The sequence below is a fragment of the Natator depressus genome, chromosome 4, assembly GCF_965152275.1.
Source record: "Natator depressus isolate rNatDep1 chromosome 4, rNatDep2.hap1, whole genome shotgun sequence".
In the NCBI taxonomy this organism is placed as follows: domain Eukaryota; kingdom Metazoa; phylum Chordata; order Testudines; family Cheloniidae; genus Natator; species Natator depressus.
Genome location: NC_134237.1, coordinates 140129230 through 140144508, shown reverse-complemented (window position 1 = coordinate 140144508; position 15279 = coordinate 140129230). Strand labels below are relative to the sequence as shown.

General features: G+C 46.5%; 1 protein-coding gene across 1 annotated transcript in view; it reads left to right on the top strand.

Moving 5' to 3' along the window:
• The window catches only part of DCTN1 (dynactin subunit 1), a 116371-nt gene that overhangs the window by 43844 nt on the left and 57248 nt on the right, over positions 1–15279 (top strand). Inside the window, 1 exon segment of the mRNA XM_074951989.1 lies at positions 9691–9711. Within this exon segment, the coding sequence (XP_074808090.1) occupies positions 9691–9711 (21 nt within the window).

The following is a 15279-nucleotide window of genomic DNA, read 5'->3' as shown; positions in this document are numbered from 1 at the left end:
TGATGTTCGCTTTTTTTGCAGCAGTGTTACATTGTTGACTCATATTTAGTTGTAATCCACTATGACCCCCAGATCCCATTCTGCAGTATTCCTTCCTAGGCAGTGATTTCCCATTTTGTATGTGTGCAACTGATGGTTCCTTCCTAAGTGGAGTACTTTGCATTTGTCCTGATTGAATTTTGTCCTATTTACTTCAGAGCATTTCTCCAGTTTGTCCTGACCATTTTGAATTTTAATCCTATCCTCCAAAGCACTTGCAACCCCGCCCAGCTTGGTATCGTCTGCAAACTTTATAAGTGTACTCTCTCTATGCCATCATCTAAATCATTGATGAAGATATTGAACAGAACCGGACCCAGAACTGATCCCTGCAGGACCCCACTCGTTATGCCCTTCCAGCATGACTGTGAACCACTGATAACTATCTCTGGGAATGGTTTTCAACCAGTTTTGCATCCACCTTATAGTAGCTCCATCTAGGTTGTGTTTCCCTAGTTTATTTATGGGATGGTCATGTGAGACAGTATCAAAAGTTTTACTAAAATCAAGATATACCACATCTACTGCTTTCTCCCTCGCGTCTCCCCCCCACCCCACCCCCCCAAAAAAAATCCACAAGGCTTGTTACCCTGTCAAAGAAAGCTGTCAGGTTGGTTTGACATGATTTGTTCTTGACAAATCCATGCTGACTGTTACTTATCACATCTATTATCTCTAGATGTTTTCAAATTGATTGCTTAATTGTTTGCTCCATTATCTTTCTGAGTACAGAAGTTAAGCTGACTGATCTGTAATTCCCTGGGTTGTCCTTTTTTATAGATGGGCACTATATTTGCCCTTTTCCAGTCTTCTGGAATCTCTCCCATCTTCCATGACTTCTCAAAGATAATTGCTAATGGCTCAGTTATCTCCTCAGTCAGCTCCTTGAGTATTCTAGGATGCATTTCATCAGGCCGTTGTGACTTGAAGACATCTAATTTGTACAAGTATCAGAGAGGTAGCCATGTTAGTCTGGATCTGTAAAAGCAGCAGTGTCCTGTGACACCTTATAGACTAACAGACGTATTGGAGCATAAGCTGTCGTGGGTGAATACCCAGTTCGATGGATGCATGTGATTTGTCCAAAGTAACTTTTAACTTGTTCTTTCCCTATTTTAGCTTCTTCCGATCGTACCTCATTTCAATTGGCATTCGCTATGTTAGACGTCCAATCACCACCAACCTGCTTGGTGTAAACCGAAATGAAGTCATTAAGCACTTCTGCCATTTCCACATTTTCTGTTGTTGTTTTTCCCTCCTCATTGAGTAACGGGCCTACCCTGTCCTTGGTCTTCCTCTTGCGTCTAATGTATTTGTAGAATGTTTTTTTGTCACCCTTTATGTTTTTAGATAGTTTGATTTCGTTTTGTGCCTTGGCCTTTCTAATTTTGTCCCCATATACTTGTATTATTTGTTTATATTCATCCTTTGTAATTCCACCTAGATTCCACTTTTTGTAGGACTTTTTTGATTTTTAGATCATTGAAGATCTCCTGGTTAAGCCAGGAGGTCTCTTGCCATTCTTCCTATCTTTCCTACGCAGTGGGGTAAGAAACTTCCTACACATGCTTCCTTGTCTTTCCTATGCAGTGGGATAGTTTGCTCTTATGCCCTTAATAATGTCTCTTTGAAAAACTGCCAATTGTCTTCTATTGTTTTTCCCCTTAGACTTGCTTCCCATGGGATCTTACCTACCAACTCCCTGAGTTTGCTAAAGTCTGCCTTCTTGAAATCCATTGTCTTTATTTTGCTGTTCTCCCTCCTACCATCCCTTAGAATCATGAACTCTGTCATTTCATGGTCACTTTCACTCAAGCTGCCTTCCATTTTCAAATTCTCAACCAGTTCCTCCCAATTTGTCAAAATCAAATCTTGAACAGCCTCTCCCCGGTAGCTGTGTTCCCCTTCTGGAATAAAAAATGGTCTCCAATACATTCCAAGAACTTGTTGGATAATCTGTGCCCTGCTGTGTTATTTTCCCAACAGATATCTGGGTAGTTGAAGTCCCCCATCACCACCAAGTCCTGTGCTTTGGATGATTTTGTTGTTTAAAAAACCCCTCATCCACCTCTTCTTCCTGGTTAGTTGCTCTGTAGTAGAGCCATACCATGACATCACCCTTGTGGTATACCCCTTTTATCTTTACCCAGAGACTTTCAACAAGTCTGTCTCCTGTTTCCATCTCAACCTCAGTCCAAGTGTATTCATTTTTAATATCCAAGGCAAAACCTCCTCCCTTTTTTCACTGCTTGTCCTTCCTGAGCAAGCTGTATCATTCAATACCAATATTCCAGTCGTGTATTATCCCACCAGATCTCTCTGATGCCAACTACGTCATAGTTGTGTTTATTTACTAGTATTTAGAGTTCTTCCTGCTTATTCCCCATACTTCTCACATTAGTATACAGACATCTAAGATGCTGATTCGATTCTCCCCCAGTTCTGTCTTGTCTCTCCTTTATCCCTGCTATAACGGCCCATGCTCCCCCCAGATTCCAAACCGTCTCCCAGGTCTCCATGTTCTTGACTGACCTGTGGGCTTTGGTCACCTGCCCCTGTTGAACCTAGTTTTAATGTATGTTTCCAAAGCCAACGGAAAATTGGAGCAGAGGCATAGATGCCATACTTTAACCCTTCAGAGACCTTGGACAACCTGACCACATGCAGTCAAAGAGCTGCTCAGACGTTCAAAAGGCTCGGACGTTCACTGTTACACTAGCTAGGGTGCACAGGTTTTGTACATCTTCATAACACAAGCCAAACACTAACTCCTGCAGTTAGGCGGAGACTTCCCCACTCGACAGGTTATTCCAGGGATTCTCAAACTTCATCGCACTGCAATCTCCTTCTGACAACAAAAATTACTACATGACCCTGGGAGAGGGGACCGAAGCCTGAGCCCCACACCCCAGGATGGGGGGGGCCAAAGGCCAAACCCCACCGCCCCATGCAGGGGGGGGCCAAAACTGAAGCCCAAGGGCTTCAGCCTCAGGCAGGGGGCCTGTAACCAAAGCCCCGTCACGCAGGGCTGAACCCTCAGGCTTCAGCCCCGGGTGGTGGGGCTCAGGCTTCATCTTCGGCCCTGGGCCTCAGCAAGTCTAAGTCAGCCCTGGCAACCCCACTAAAACGGGGTCACGACCCCAGTTTGAGAACCTCTGGGTTTATTCCGTAGTGGCTCACTTGGGTTTTTCTTGCACCATCCTCTGAAGAATCTGGTGCTGGCCCCTGTCAGAGACTGGACTACATGCAGCCTATCCCATCTACTGATTCCTGCGTTGTAACATGCTGTGGATAGTCCTCCTCCTAAACGTTCACTGTGGAAATTGTCAGTGTTCTAAATGTACTGTAGGGTTATTTGGGCATCCTCTTAACTGCTGTTTACGGCTGTCAGACAGAATGCAAAACGCCCACTGATACCCGTGAAAGCTGCATGCTCAGCTACATACAGACTTCCTTTCATCTTCGGTACTGGAAACCAGTTTTGCAAGTTAGGGCTCTGCCAGCTCAGGCTCTGTTTCCTTGTGACCTGGGATAGCTGCCCACGTGGAAACAAGGTGGGCTAAATGCTCTGAGCTGCCCGCACAGCATTTTGCCCATGAGTGGGCAAGTTGTGCATGTATCTTGGGGCGTAAATGACACTCTGTTGACTGGTACCCTATAAATACTGAAGATACTTGGAAAGGGTTTTGCTTTAGGGCTTAATGTTAAACATTCTGACTGCCCAGTTCGCCCCTCTGTCAGCGCGTGGCAAGCCTGTGCCCAGACACTTGATAATCTGGCTCTGAGCCGACACACAATCCTAGGCAAAGGAGCCAAAGCTCCATATTGGTTGATTTAGAGACTCTGCATGTTCCCCCATGCCAGGAGACTCTGCCCATTCCTTCGATGCTTTGGTGCTGAGGGCCAAATGAGTCCTGGGACCAAAATCTCTAACAAAGCACATGCTCTAGACTGAGCATTCCCCAGCATTGCTGCCCATTTAAATCAAGTTGCTGCTGATGGTATGGAGGCTGTTCCACTCAAAACAACAAGCACTCAGTTCTGCAAGGGGAATTGGTTTGATAAGTTACCACTGTCTGATCCAGGTTTGGTTTCTTACAAGCAAGTCTTGTTTTTACTAACCCCATTCTTTGGCCAGTTATGGAGGAACCAACATTTGCTGTCTGAAATTACATGGCAAGTGTCTTGCTAGGGAGTATGGCAATAGCTTAGGAAATGCCCTCAAAATCCGTGTCATCTCCTCCTCTGTGAGATGACCCTTCCCTTGGCCAGATGTTACTCTGTAAAACTCAGAGCTACTGGGCTATCCATAGTGGTTGCTTGAGAGCTTCCTGGCATTGTCGTCAGCAGTGTTCCCAGCCTAGTACTGGAAGCCACCTCTGCTTGTAGCCCGTGGTTCTCTTTGTCTGAGAAGCCCATCTTTATTCTGAATGACGTCTCTATGCAAGCCTTCATTGCATGTTGCCACAATTGTTTTTCATCCTGAATCCAGTTTTTAGCACCTATACAGAGAGACACGTTCTGTGGAGACACTGAATCATCTAAGTCCAGAAAATTATCAGTCGAATGTTTCACAGTAAAGTCAACCTTAAAGAATGTTTAGTATAAGAACAAATCCAGCTCCTGCGAAGCAGTGGTCGCTCCTGCCTTGCAGTCCCAGAGGCTGTCTACACTGCAGTTGGGTCAAGCTGAGTTAGCACTTGTACGTCTGCCCAAGATGGGAATGACACCTCCTAGCCGCAGGGTAGACGTACCCTGAGTGTAAAGCATGGCCTGTTAGGAGTGGACTATCCATTGATTAGACTGACATGTCATTAGCACAAATTCCTTAGAAATCACAATATCTATCTCTGAGATGTGGATTTTCTGTGTTGTGGCATCTCTTCTAGCATGTTGATCTTGGCAGATAACTACTGCTTCGTTGCAGTTCTCTCTTGTTAACATGGTACCTCCTTTGCTTTTCTGCTTCTGAGAATGTGGTACCAAGAACCAAGGTGGGACTGATAGGAAGTCGTGAGACACCCAGACTTCATAGCTTTCTCCTCATTTCTCTGCTTTGCCTTTTCTGGACATATTTCCTTCTCTTCAGGAAGGGGATGTGGTGTCTGATCCCCTCTTCTTGAAAACTGTTTCAGTAGCGAGTGTGGGTCTAATGAGAAGCAAAAAGAGCAGAGTCCTAGAACTGTATCCCGTTAATCCTTGATAGTCACACAAGTTATTGGGCTCAATCTGTTACTAAACAACACTTACATGGGGTTTTAGAGTAAGATGTGTTCTGTGCCCTCACAAGGTTTAGTCTTGTTTAGGCAAGTCATGGGACAGCATCTCAAGAAGAGTGAGGAAGAAGGATCAGTTCCTGGAAGGAAGTGGGTTTACCAGAAGAGGGGACTCGGCAAATGGGGAGCGGAGGCTGTTTCAAGCAGCATGGTAGTTAGCACAAAGCTAAGAGCATGAAGGCGATGGAACATGTGTGCAAAGTCATTGTAAAAATGCTACCAAATCAGAACAGTCCATTCGCTCACTCTGTGGGGAGCATTTACATCCCCTTTGCACAGGGGTAAATAACTCTACAAGGTGCAAGACAGTGAAGTTAGGCCCTGAGACATCAAAGCCAAGCCTTGCTCTCCTTCAGGCCATCTGCAGTGCTCAGCTACTTAAAGCTTGTCTACACAGGGAAGAGTTTCTGATTAACTCCCTGTGTGGATGCGCTTATTCTGGAATATGAGCGTCTAAGAACATCCACACAGGGAGTTAATCAGGAATAGCTATTCTGTTTTAAATTCACATCCTACCTTAATCCAAATTAACTTCCTGTGTAGATGGGCCATTATTGATTCTGTGTGACTTTGGGCAGATAACTTCTCCTCTCTGCCTTGGTTTCATCATCTTTGTAATCTGAATGATACTGAAGACCTTTCCCATTTTCCCATTTTTACTGGGCATGAGGAATGATCACATCTTTGTGCTGAAATGCATTTTACAACTGTTTTTGTCCCTTGATGATTGCATGTTGGATTTGCAGAGCACCCTGATCGTTGCTTGAGGCAATACCCTGCTCTTCAAGAAGAGCCTAATTGTATTAGTAAAAATACTGTCTAGAAGCTTGATGACATCACAGAGCAGCTTCCCACCTCTCCGAAGGACAGTCTTACTGCTGTTTGCTGCCTCTCATTACATTCAAGAGCTGCAGATTAACAGTATTTTGCCACTAGATGACACTAGAGTCAAGGGAAAGTGCTATTGTAAATAATAGGCACCCTGTGCCCCCTTGAGCTATAACCCTAAAATACATCGCATCAGAGTGTTCAGTGATCTAACATGGCACGTGACCGGAAAAGCTGTCTCCATGTCCTTTGGGGACTAATTTTGCCACCCTATAGTTGAGTTACCAGCCATGTCTTTGAGATGATACCTTTAGCCAAAATAGTCTCCCTTTTCTTCAGGTCTTCCCAAGGTTAAAGGGACATGGGATAATTTTACAAACATCTGAGGTCCAAAAGAGTTTACAGACAGATTTAAAAAAAAAAAAAAAAAAAGACACTGCCCAACTGTAGCAACTTTCATCCAAGGATCCTGTGTCTTACCTCCCTTAAGCCTGATCCAACATCCTTGGGGCTTACCTCCTTGTCTAGCTGGCAGCCGGTATCAAGTGGAGTGCCCCAAGAGTCGGTCCTGGGGCCGGTTTTGTTCAATATCTTCATAAATGATCTGGAGGATGGTGTGGATTGCACTCTCAGCAAATTTGCGGATGATACTAAACTAGGAGGAGTGGTAGATATGCTGGAGGGCAGGGATAGGATACAGAGGGACCTAGACAAATTGGAGGATTGGGCCAAAAGAAATCTGATGAGGTTCAACAAGGATAAGTGCAGGGTCCTGCACTTAGGACAGAAGAATCCAATGCACCGCTACAGACTAGGGACCGAATGGCTCGGCAGCAGTTCTGCGGAAAAGGACCTAGGGGTGACAGTGGACGAGAAGCTGGATATGAAGGCCAATGGCATTTTGGGATGTATAAGTAGGGGCATAGCCAGCAGATCGAGGGACGTGATCGTTCCCCTCTATTCGACATTGGTGAGGCCTCACCTGGAGTACTGTGTCCAGTTTTGGGCCCCACACTACAAGAAGGATGTGGATAAATTGGAGAGAGTCCAGCGAAGGGCAACAAAAATGATGAGGGGTCTGGAACACATGACTTATGAGGAGAGGCTGAGGGAACTGGGATTGTTTAGTCTGCAGAAGAGAAGAATGAGGGGGGATTTGATAGCTGCTTTCAACTACCTGAGAGGTGGTTCCAAAGAGGATGGTTCTAGACTATTCTCAGTGGTAGAAGATGACAGGACAAGGAGTAATGGTCTCAAGTTGCAGTGGGGGAGGTTTAGGTTGGATATTAGGAAAAACTTTTTCACTAGAAGGGTGGTGAAGCACTGGAATGGGTTCCCTAGGGAGGTGGTGGAATCTCCTTCCTTGGAAGTTTTTAAGGTCAGGCTTGACAAAGCCCTGGCTGGGATGATTTAGTTGGGGATTGGTCCTACTTTGAGCAGGGGGTTGGACTAGATGACCTCCTGAAGTCCCTTCCAACCCTGATATTCTATGATCCTAGGTAAGGATTTCTACTTTGAACTGAGATGCAGATTGGAGAAGTGTCTGTTGTTAACACGTGCACATCCCCCCACCCGATCAGTCGGTGGCAGAGCTGAGAATGGAACCCAGGAGTCCTTTTTCCCAGTTCCAGTTTTTTAATCACTAAGAAACATTCCTGCCTTAATTAAAATATTGTCTCGAACACATCGTTGAAGCTCGCTCATGAGAGCCCCAAAATGGAATGAAATGGTCTATTTCTTGGTCCAAAGCCATTGCAATGTTAACAGTAAACCAGCAGGGCAATGGACAGATGTTAACACACTGAGGTGGTATGGGTAACACCGGGAAAGTGTTGTTTCTTGACATAGGTTGCATCACTTAAATGTGTCTCTGTGCTGGGGGTGGATTTCATGTGAATTTTATCTCCAGTCCTTTCTGCTAATCCCGGGGATAAATGCTGGTAATCTGTGACTGCATCGTGGTAAACCAGCCACTTAGAAATCAGAGATTCTCTTTGCTTTAAGACTTCCCTTGGCACTTTATAATAGCATAGAATTTGTACCTTGTGTTGTGTCCTGATCCAAATGGAGGATAAATAAATGCATGTATTGTTGAATCTGTTTTTATGTAAAAAGCTCCTGGTATTTGAATATAAAGTGAACACCACCTGTTCATATTCCCGAAGGGCGTCTGTCATCCCAGCCTCAGACTGAGAACGCTCTGCCAGAAAGCATGCTGCTTGGTAAAGCTAGAATAGAGGTGGCAAAGCAGAACGGTACTGCTAATCTCTGGGAGGGTGGACACTGGACCTGTGTTAACATGGATGAAATAAGAGGCTTACACACGTGTAAATATGGCAACAGTAGCCTTCTCCCTCGGCCTCACCCTGACAGCTGTGGTAATTGAAATAATGATGGTGCTTTTGGTTTTGATATGGAAAGTGACTCATGGTAGCATGTCTGTAGAGGTCAGTGCTACTTGGGGAAAGGAGAAAATTCTCTCTGTCTGTTTCTCTCTCTCTCTCAACATATTTCTGCCTGGTTTGGTAGATAGATTTGACACAGCCAGGGCAGATCTGTCTAATGGGGAAAGTCACATGTTCAAGCCCTTATCTTTGTATAATTTGAGGCTTAAATATTAGTTATAACCCAAACCCAGTCATGAGCAATTTTTCATATCCCTCTTGGTTACTGCAGGCCTGCCCAGTTTTAATTCACTCAGCTCTAATTTTACAGTGGGGAACTTGATGTGTTGATGGCTGTAAGATGCAAAGAAATCACCAGGTGTAGTGCAGTCAGCAGCTGAGCAGAGATTGCTGAACGGGGGGTCAGTTTGGAATAGGAAGTGTTTGCTAGGGATGAGGTTGGGGCAGACCTACCTCCCTAGCAATCCCAGGCTTCTGGGGCCAAATGCATTGACTGACAGTACTGGAAACAAAATAATACCCAGCTCTTCTAGCGTTTGTCATCAGTAGAGTGTGAGGCCCTTCAAAGAGCAGGGCAGTATCTACAGCATTATCTGTTTTTTACAGGTGGGGAAACTGAGGCACAGAAGGGCAGTGACTTGCCCAAGGTACCTGGCAGGTCAGTGGCAGAGCTGGAAATAGAGCCCAGGTCTCCTGAGTCCAGTCCAGTGCTCTCTCCACTAGGCCCCACTGCCTCACAATTAACTAAACTGTCATGTGCAGTCATTTGCCTTTCAAAATGTTCTTTCCTGGAACCTTAGAAGCCTTAATGCCCTAGGAGCCAAAGCCTGATTATAGCCACTCTGGGATAAAGCCCACAAGCCTCAAGGCAACTGCCAGCTCAGTTGTCTGCTACATGCTGGCAGGTCACCTTTCACAGACTTGTTTAGGTTAATCTGGGTGCTTTCTTCCGTGCTGATTGTATGTATCATTGGGGACTGGTGACTTCAACAGTACAGATCAAAGTACCTTCCTCAGGAACAGCAGGGAAAGCTGTATAACCGCTCAGAATAGTAACATGCAGGTGTGTGAATGGTTCACTTCTGTTGTCTGTCCAGGCAGTGTAAACTCTAACTTCTAACCTTTGTCCCCTCTTCATGCAGCGCGGAGTGAAACCTAAAAAGGTGGTGCATTTTTTTGGCAATTAATCTGTACATCGCAGAATCTCCTGGCCGCATGAAATGCCCCCAAATACATCTCGGCTCATTGTCACTCATTGCTGATGTGCCTTCCATTGTATGGTCGCATGTTTACTCATTGCATGTGTTCCCCTTCTCCGGCGCCTAGATTGGCCCAGCTTGCTTACAAGATGCTAGGTAATTAGAGTCCACATGACTGACTGGGGGAAGAGCATTGCTTTGTGGGAAGGTATCCTTCACCACTTCTCAGCCTGCCACACAACCTGGTAGGGAACATGGGCTCATAAACCAAACAATGTTGTTTTTCTTGGGAGTTCTGAGAACTTTCTGCTGTTTCTTCACAGCAACAGGGTAAAGCTTTCACACCAGTGCTGGGTGTGAGTTAACTATTTGTACTTGTGAAATGTGCCCATCATATTTCTCTCTGGGTGCATGTATTGAAATTCTTGACACCAACACGCAAGAGTTGGCTTTAGAATCCAAAGGCCCAACACAAGTATTGTGGTCTTCATCCTATAGCTTAGGCTGATACGTTAACCTTGGCTTTCACATTCCGTTGCCTTGTGTTTCCTTCCAGCTATTGCTGTAATGGATGTAAATCTCCTGAGTAAAGCCCCAACAATGTGCTCAGAGCTGTGCACCATAGATGTAGACACACTCTCTGCCCCATTGAATTTACTGTCTAAAGGGAGAGGTGAAAACAGACAGTGACTGCTCTGGATGATCAGAGGTGTTGTCATAGGGCCTGGTATGGTTTTTGAATCGATGTGTAACAGTTTGCTAAGGGAGGTGGGTTGACACTGGAATATTTTGTGCAAATAGACAGCCAAGAAGATAAACTCAGAAATAGGGAAAACACTGTCTCAAAAGAGCAAAAAATCTGAATTTGGAAGCAGGTACTGCTGGCTAACGAACGTTTTCTTTCTGCTTTGAAGACAAGTCGCCATTTTCCCTAAATGGAATACTTGTCAAATGACAAAAAGAAAAGGAGTACTTGTGGCACCTTAGAAACTAACCAATTAGTCTCTAAGGTGCCACAAGTCCTCCTTTTCTTTTTGCGAATACAGACTAACACGGCTGTTACTCTGAAACCTGTAAAATGACAGTTTTTCCCAAATCCCTCTTTTTCAGACACTAACTTTTCTCCTGAAAGAGCCACCTCCCTTACACCCACCCCTGTTATATCATGGCAGCAGCCAGGGAAAAAGAGAAGGCCAGAAAATCCCCACAAATCTGTTGTTTGTTTCAAATTGCAGTTGTAGCAAAAGGAAAGCTATGCGGGTCTCGGCGGAGCCGAGCAGTCTGACTGGGGAATGTTGTAACTTTGACAAGGAAATCCTGCAAACACTCTAGGCACCCAGATACTACAGTGATGGGCCCACTAGAAATGCCAGAGAGAGGCGGTGAGACGGTACCTGCTTGTTCCTGTGAGTGATTGCATATAGGCTGCCAGTTCGTGCTGCTGTGGCGCTTTCACTTCCAGTCTATAGAACCCTTTGGCACTTGGGAGGAGGGAGAATCCGAGCCCAGAACTGCGTCTGTCCCTTCCAAAACCGTGTACCAATGGGGAGCAGAGCAGGAGGAGAAGCTGTGCTCCCCTGGAAGTTTGGAGTTCTGGGCGATACTGTAGTAACTGTTCCAAGCCTCTTTGTTCTGACCTCCTGTGTGACCTCTGGCCAGTCTGAAATCTCCGCATGTGTCTGAGCTTACTGATCTGCATGCGCTTGGCCCTGTTACTTCACTCTCCCGCTAGCTCTTGTCCCTGCTATTTTGCATGCTGCTATTACTCACACCCAGCTCTGGCTTTCCTGGCCCTGGACGCTTTCTATACAACCTTTAGTGTGTGTTGATTTTACTTTCCAGTTTTGCCTTACTTCATTGTGAAGATCGCCGCTGAATTGGGTTGGTGGCAGGCTGTGCACACACGGTACCATCTGTTCAGAGTATTAATTGTCTCATTCTAAAAGGAGTAATTATAAATCAAACCGATACCAGAGAGCCCATGATGCAAGTGGGGTTTCCTCACTAACACTGTGGGACTAACCCTGAGATGGAAACCGAGATCAGACAGGTATGTCCTAGAACTTCCTCCCAGTGTGACAAACCAGCCTCAGCTCATTTGTAAAATTTCTTCTCCACCTGCTCCTCACAGTTCCATTTTAAGGGTTGAAACCGTCAATCAACTTGCTGGCTCTTTTCCTTGCGGCCCTTGTGACCATTTTAGTGTCTGGGAATCAAGGTTCTATTTGGTAAAACTACTAATGCTTAAAAAGAAATAACATCATTAGTAGGCAAATCCGTATGAATGAGATTAGGTAACTCTTTGCAGTGCATGGTATATGCTGGGCTTTAATCGGTTTAAAAGATGTTTCCTCCTGCTCTATTTTGGGTGGCAGATTGCCCACCTCTTAAACTGGGGCAAAGAGCAAATACAAATAATCAACGCTCTTCCACTCTCTGCCTGCCATCTGGATCCCAGTATTCAGCAGGGAGGGTGGAATAGGTAGCCTCTTGCCTCAAGGGTGTTGCCTCTCTTTATAACCTTCAGTGAGTAACACTAACTCCACCCTGGCCTCCACTGGGGTCAGAGTGACTCTTCTCGAGGGCTCCCAGTTGCCTATTTCTCTCAAGGGTCGAGACAGTTGCTGTTTCCACATGACACATCAAAGAACTTCTGCTGCACCTTTGGGTCAGTTTCCTTTAAGGCTTGCACACTGGGTGCAGGGGGAGGCCAGGAGCTTCTTGCTGGTAACCGTGGAGCTGTGCAGTAGCACAAAGTCTTACAGAGCAATGAAGTTCGTACTCCTCTGCAAAGGTATCTGCTGCTCTTGTCATTCTGCATTCATTCCGCCAGAGGTGCCAAGACCAGGCGTTGTGAATCTGCTGAGGGGAGCAGTTGATGTTTTGGCCCATGCTGCACTTGCACAAATAAAGAACACAGCTGAGTGAACAGCTGCAGTGCGCTTCTGGCCCAGCTCACTAGGGAGTGCAACACCGGGAGAGTGCTGGAACCTCCTGCCACCTGCAGTGTGACAGGTCGGTGGAGAAGGGAGAGTAAGCTAGCTGTTTAAAGGCAGCAAGATGGCCATTCTCTCCAGTTTTGGAATGAAATTACAGCTCACACAGTCTTCTGTTCATTGCTACAGTGCGGTCTGGCATAGCAGTTACTGTGCAGGGAGCAAGTCCTGCCTCAAATACCTGGGACTGTCCCCCTCCCTGAAATGTCAGCCTTGCAGTAGAATAGTGGCGCGTAAGAGCTGCAAAGACTGACATCTGAGGGGTTCAATGAGCGAAAAGCTTGACCCCTTTCTGTCTTAACCCAAACCTGTAGGTATCTGCCTTGGAAATGTCAGTAGCTCAGCCTGGAATCATGTCCACCAGGGAGTGGTGGAAAAGCCATTCGTTTATGTGCAGGTTGGCACAGGAGCCTGGCAGTTCAGGTTGTGGTAACGCTGGAAGCAGGGACCCAGGAGCTTTTCTGCTCTCATGTGCTGAGGCGCTCCGGTCAGATGTGAGTAATCAACGTCGCCATTTTCATGGGACCAGCTTCCGGCACCAGCTTTTTCTTCCTTGAGGAGACAAGGTGCAGGTCATTTAAGGAGACTGACCCCAATCAGTAATGGGGAGAGATGCCCAAGTTTCCGTAAGCAGCTTGGGAAATAGCAAAGGGCAGAAGCAGTTGAAGATGGTTGTGGTGGGCACTGCCCTACTCTGTTTTCCATGAGATACAGCCTGACCTCTACTCAGAAAGATGGGCAGTGTCCTGTTCCCACATTCAGGGATCCTGGCCTCCCTGGACAGTGGCTTTGGAGAGTTCACTTACGGGATTATGGGCAGTTGCATGGAATGCCCAGGCTGGTGCATAGTGTCCTATTGACTGAGCCCTGGTGTACACTACGAGTTTAGGTCGAATTTAGCAGTGTTAGATCGATTTAACCCTGCACCCATCCACACAACGAAGCCATTTTTGTCGACTTAATGGGCTCTTAACATTGATTTCTGTACTCCTCCCCGACGAGGGGATTAGCGCTGAAATTGACATCGCCGGGTCGAATGTGGGTTAGTGTGGATGCAGCTTGATGGTATTGGCCTCCGGGAGCTATCCCACAGTGCTCCATTGTGACCGCTCTGGACAGCACTCTGAACTCAGGTGCACTGGCCGGGTAGACAGGAAAAGCCCCGCAAACTTTTGAATTTCATTTCCTGTTTGGCCAGTGTGGCAAGGTGATCAGCACAGGTGACCGTGCAGATCTCATCAGCAGAGGTGACCATGGAGTCCCAGAATTGCAAAAGAGCTCCAGCATGGACTGAACGGGAGGCACTGGATCTGATCGCTGTATGGGGAGACGAATCCGTGCTATCAGAACTCCGTTTCAAAAGACGAAATGCCAAAATATTTGAAAAAATCTCCCAGGGCATGAAGGACAGAGGCTATCACAGGGACCCGCAGCAGTGCCGCGTGAAACTTAAGGAGCTTAGGCAAGCCTACCAAAAAACCCAAGAGGCAAACACCCACTTGGGGTCAGAGCCCCAGACATGCCGCTTCTATGATGAGCTGCATGCAATTCTAGGGGTGCCCCTACCACTGCCCCACCCCTGCACGTGGACTCCTGCAAGGGGGGAGTCTCGCGCAACAGGAATGAGGATTTTGGGGACAAGGAAGATGATAGCGCACACCAGGCATGCGGAGAAACTGTTTTCCTCTACAGCCAGGAACTGTTTATCACCATAGATCTAATACCCTCCCAACCCGGGCTCCCGGACCTCGAAGGTGGAGAAGGAAGCTCTGGTGAGTGTACCTTTGTAAATATAATACATGGTTTAAAAGCAAGCGTGTTTAATGATTACTTTGCCCTGCAGACTTGGGATGCATTCGCGGCCTGTACAGCTACTGGAAAAGTCTGTTAACGTGTCTGGGGATGGGGTGGAAATCCTCCAGGGACATCTCAATGAAGCTGTCCTGGAGGTATTCCCAAAGCCTTTGCAAAAGGTTCCTGGGGAGGGCAGCCTTATTGCGTCCTCCATGGTAGGACACTTTACCATGGCAGGTCAGTAGCACGTAGTCTGGAATCCTTGCATAAGAAAGCATGGCAGCTTGTGGGCCCGGTCTTTGCTGGCATTCAAGCAACATCCGTTCTTTATCTCTCTCTGTTATCCTCAGGAGAGTGATATAATTCATAGTCACCTGGTTGAAATAGGGGAATTTTATTCAGGGGACATTCAGAGGTGGCCGTTCCTGCTGGGCTGTTTGCCTGTGGCTGAAAAGAAATCATCCCCGCTGTTAGCCACGCGGTGGGGGGAGGGATGAAGCGATCATCCTAGAGAATTGGGTGTGTGTGGGGGGGGGGGGGGGAGGGGAGGGTTAGTTGGGTTTGTACTGTATGTTAACCCGAAAACATCAGCCCCTCCTTTTAAATGGCCAGTGTGTCTTTTTCAGTTTTAATCTCCCTTTTTTTCCTCCCACAGCTGCAAATGTTTCAACGCTGCGACTAGGATCTCCGTCCCAGAGGCTAGCACAGATAAGAAGTGGAAAAAACCGCACTCGCGATGAAA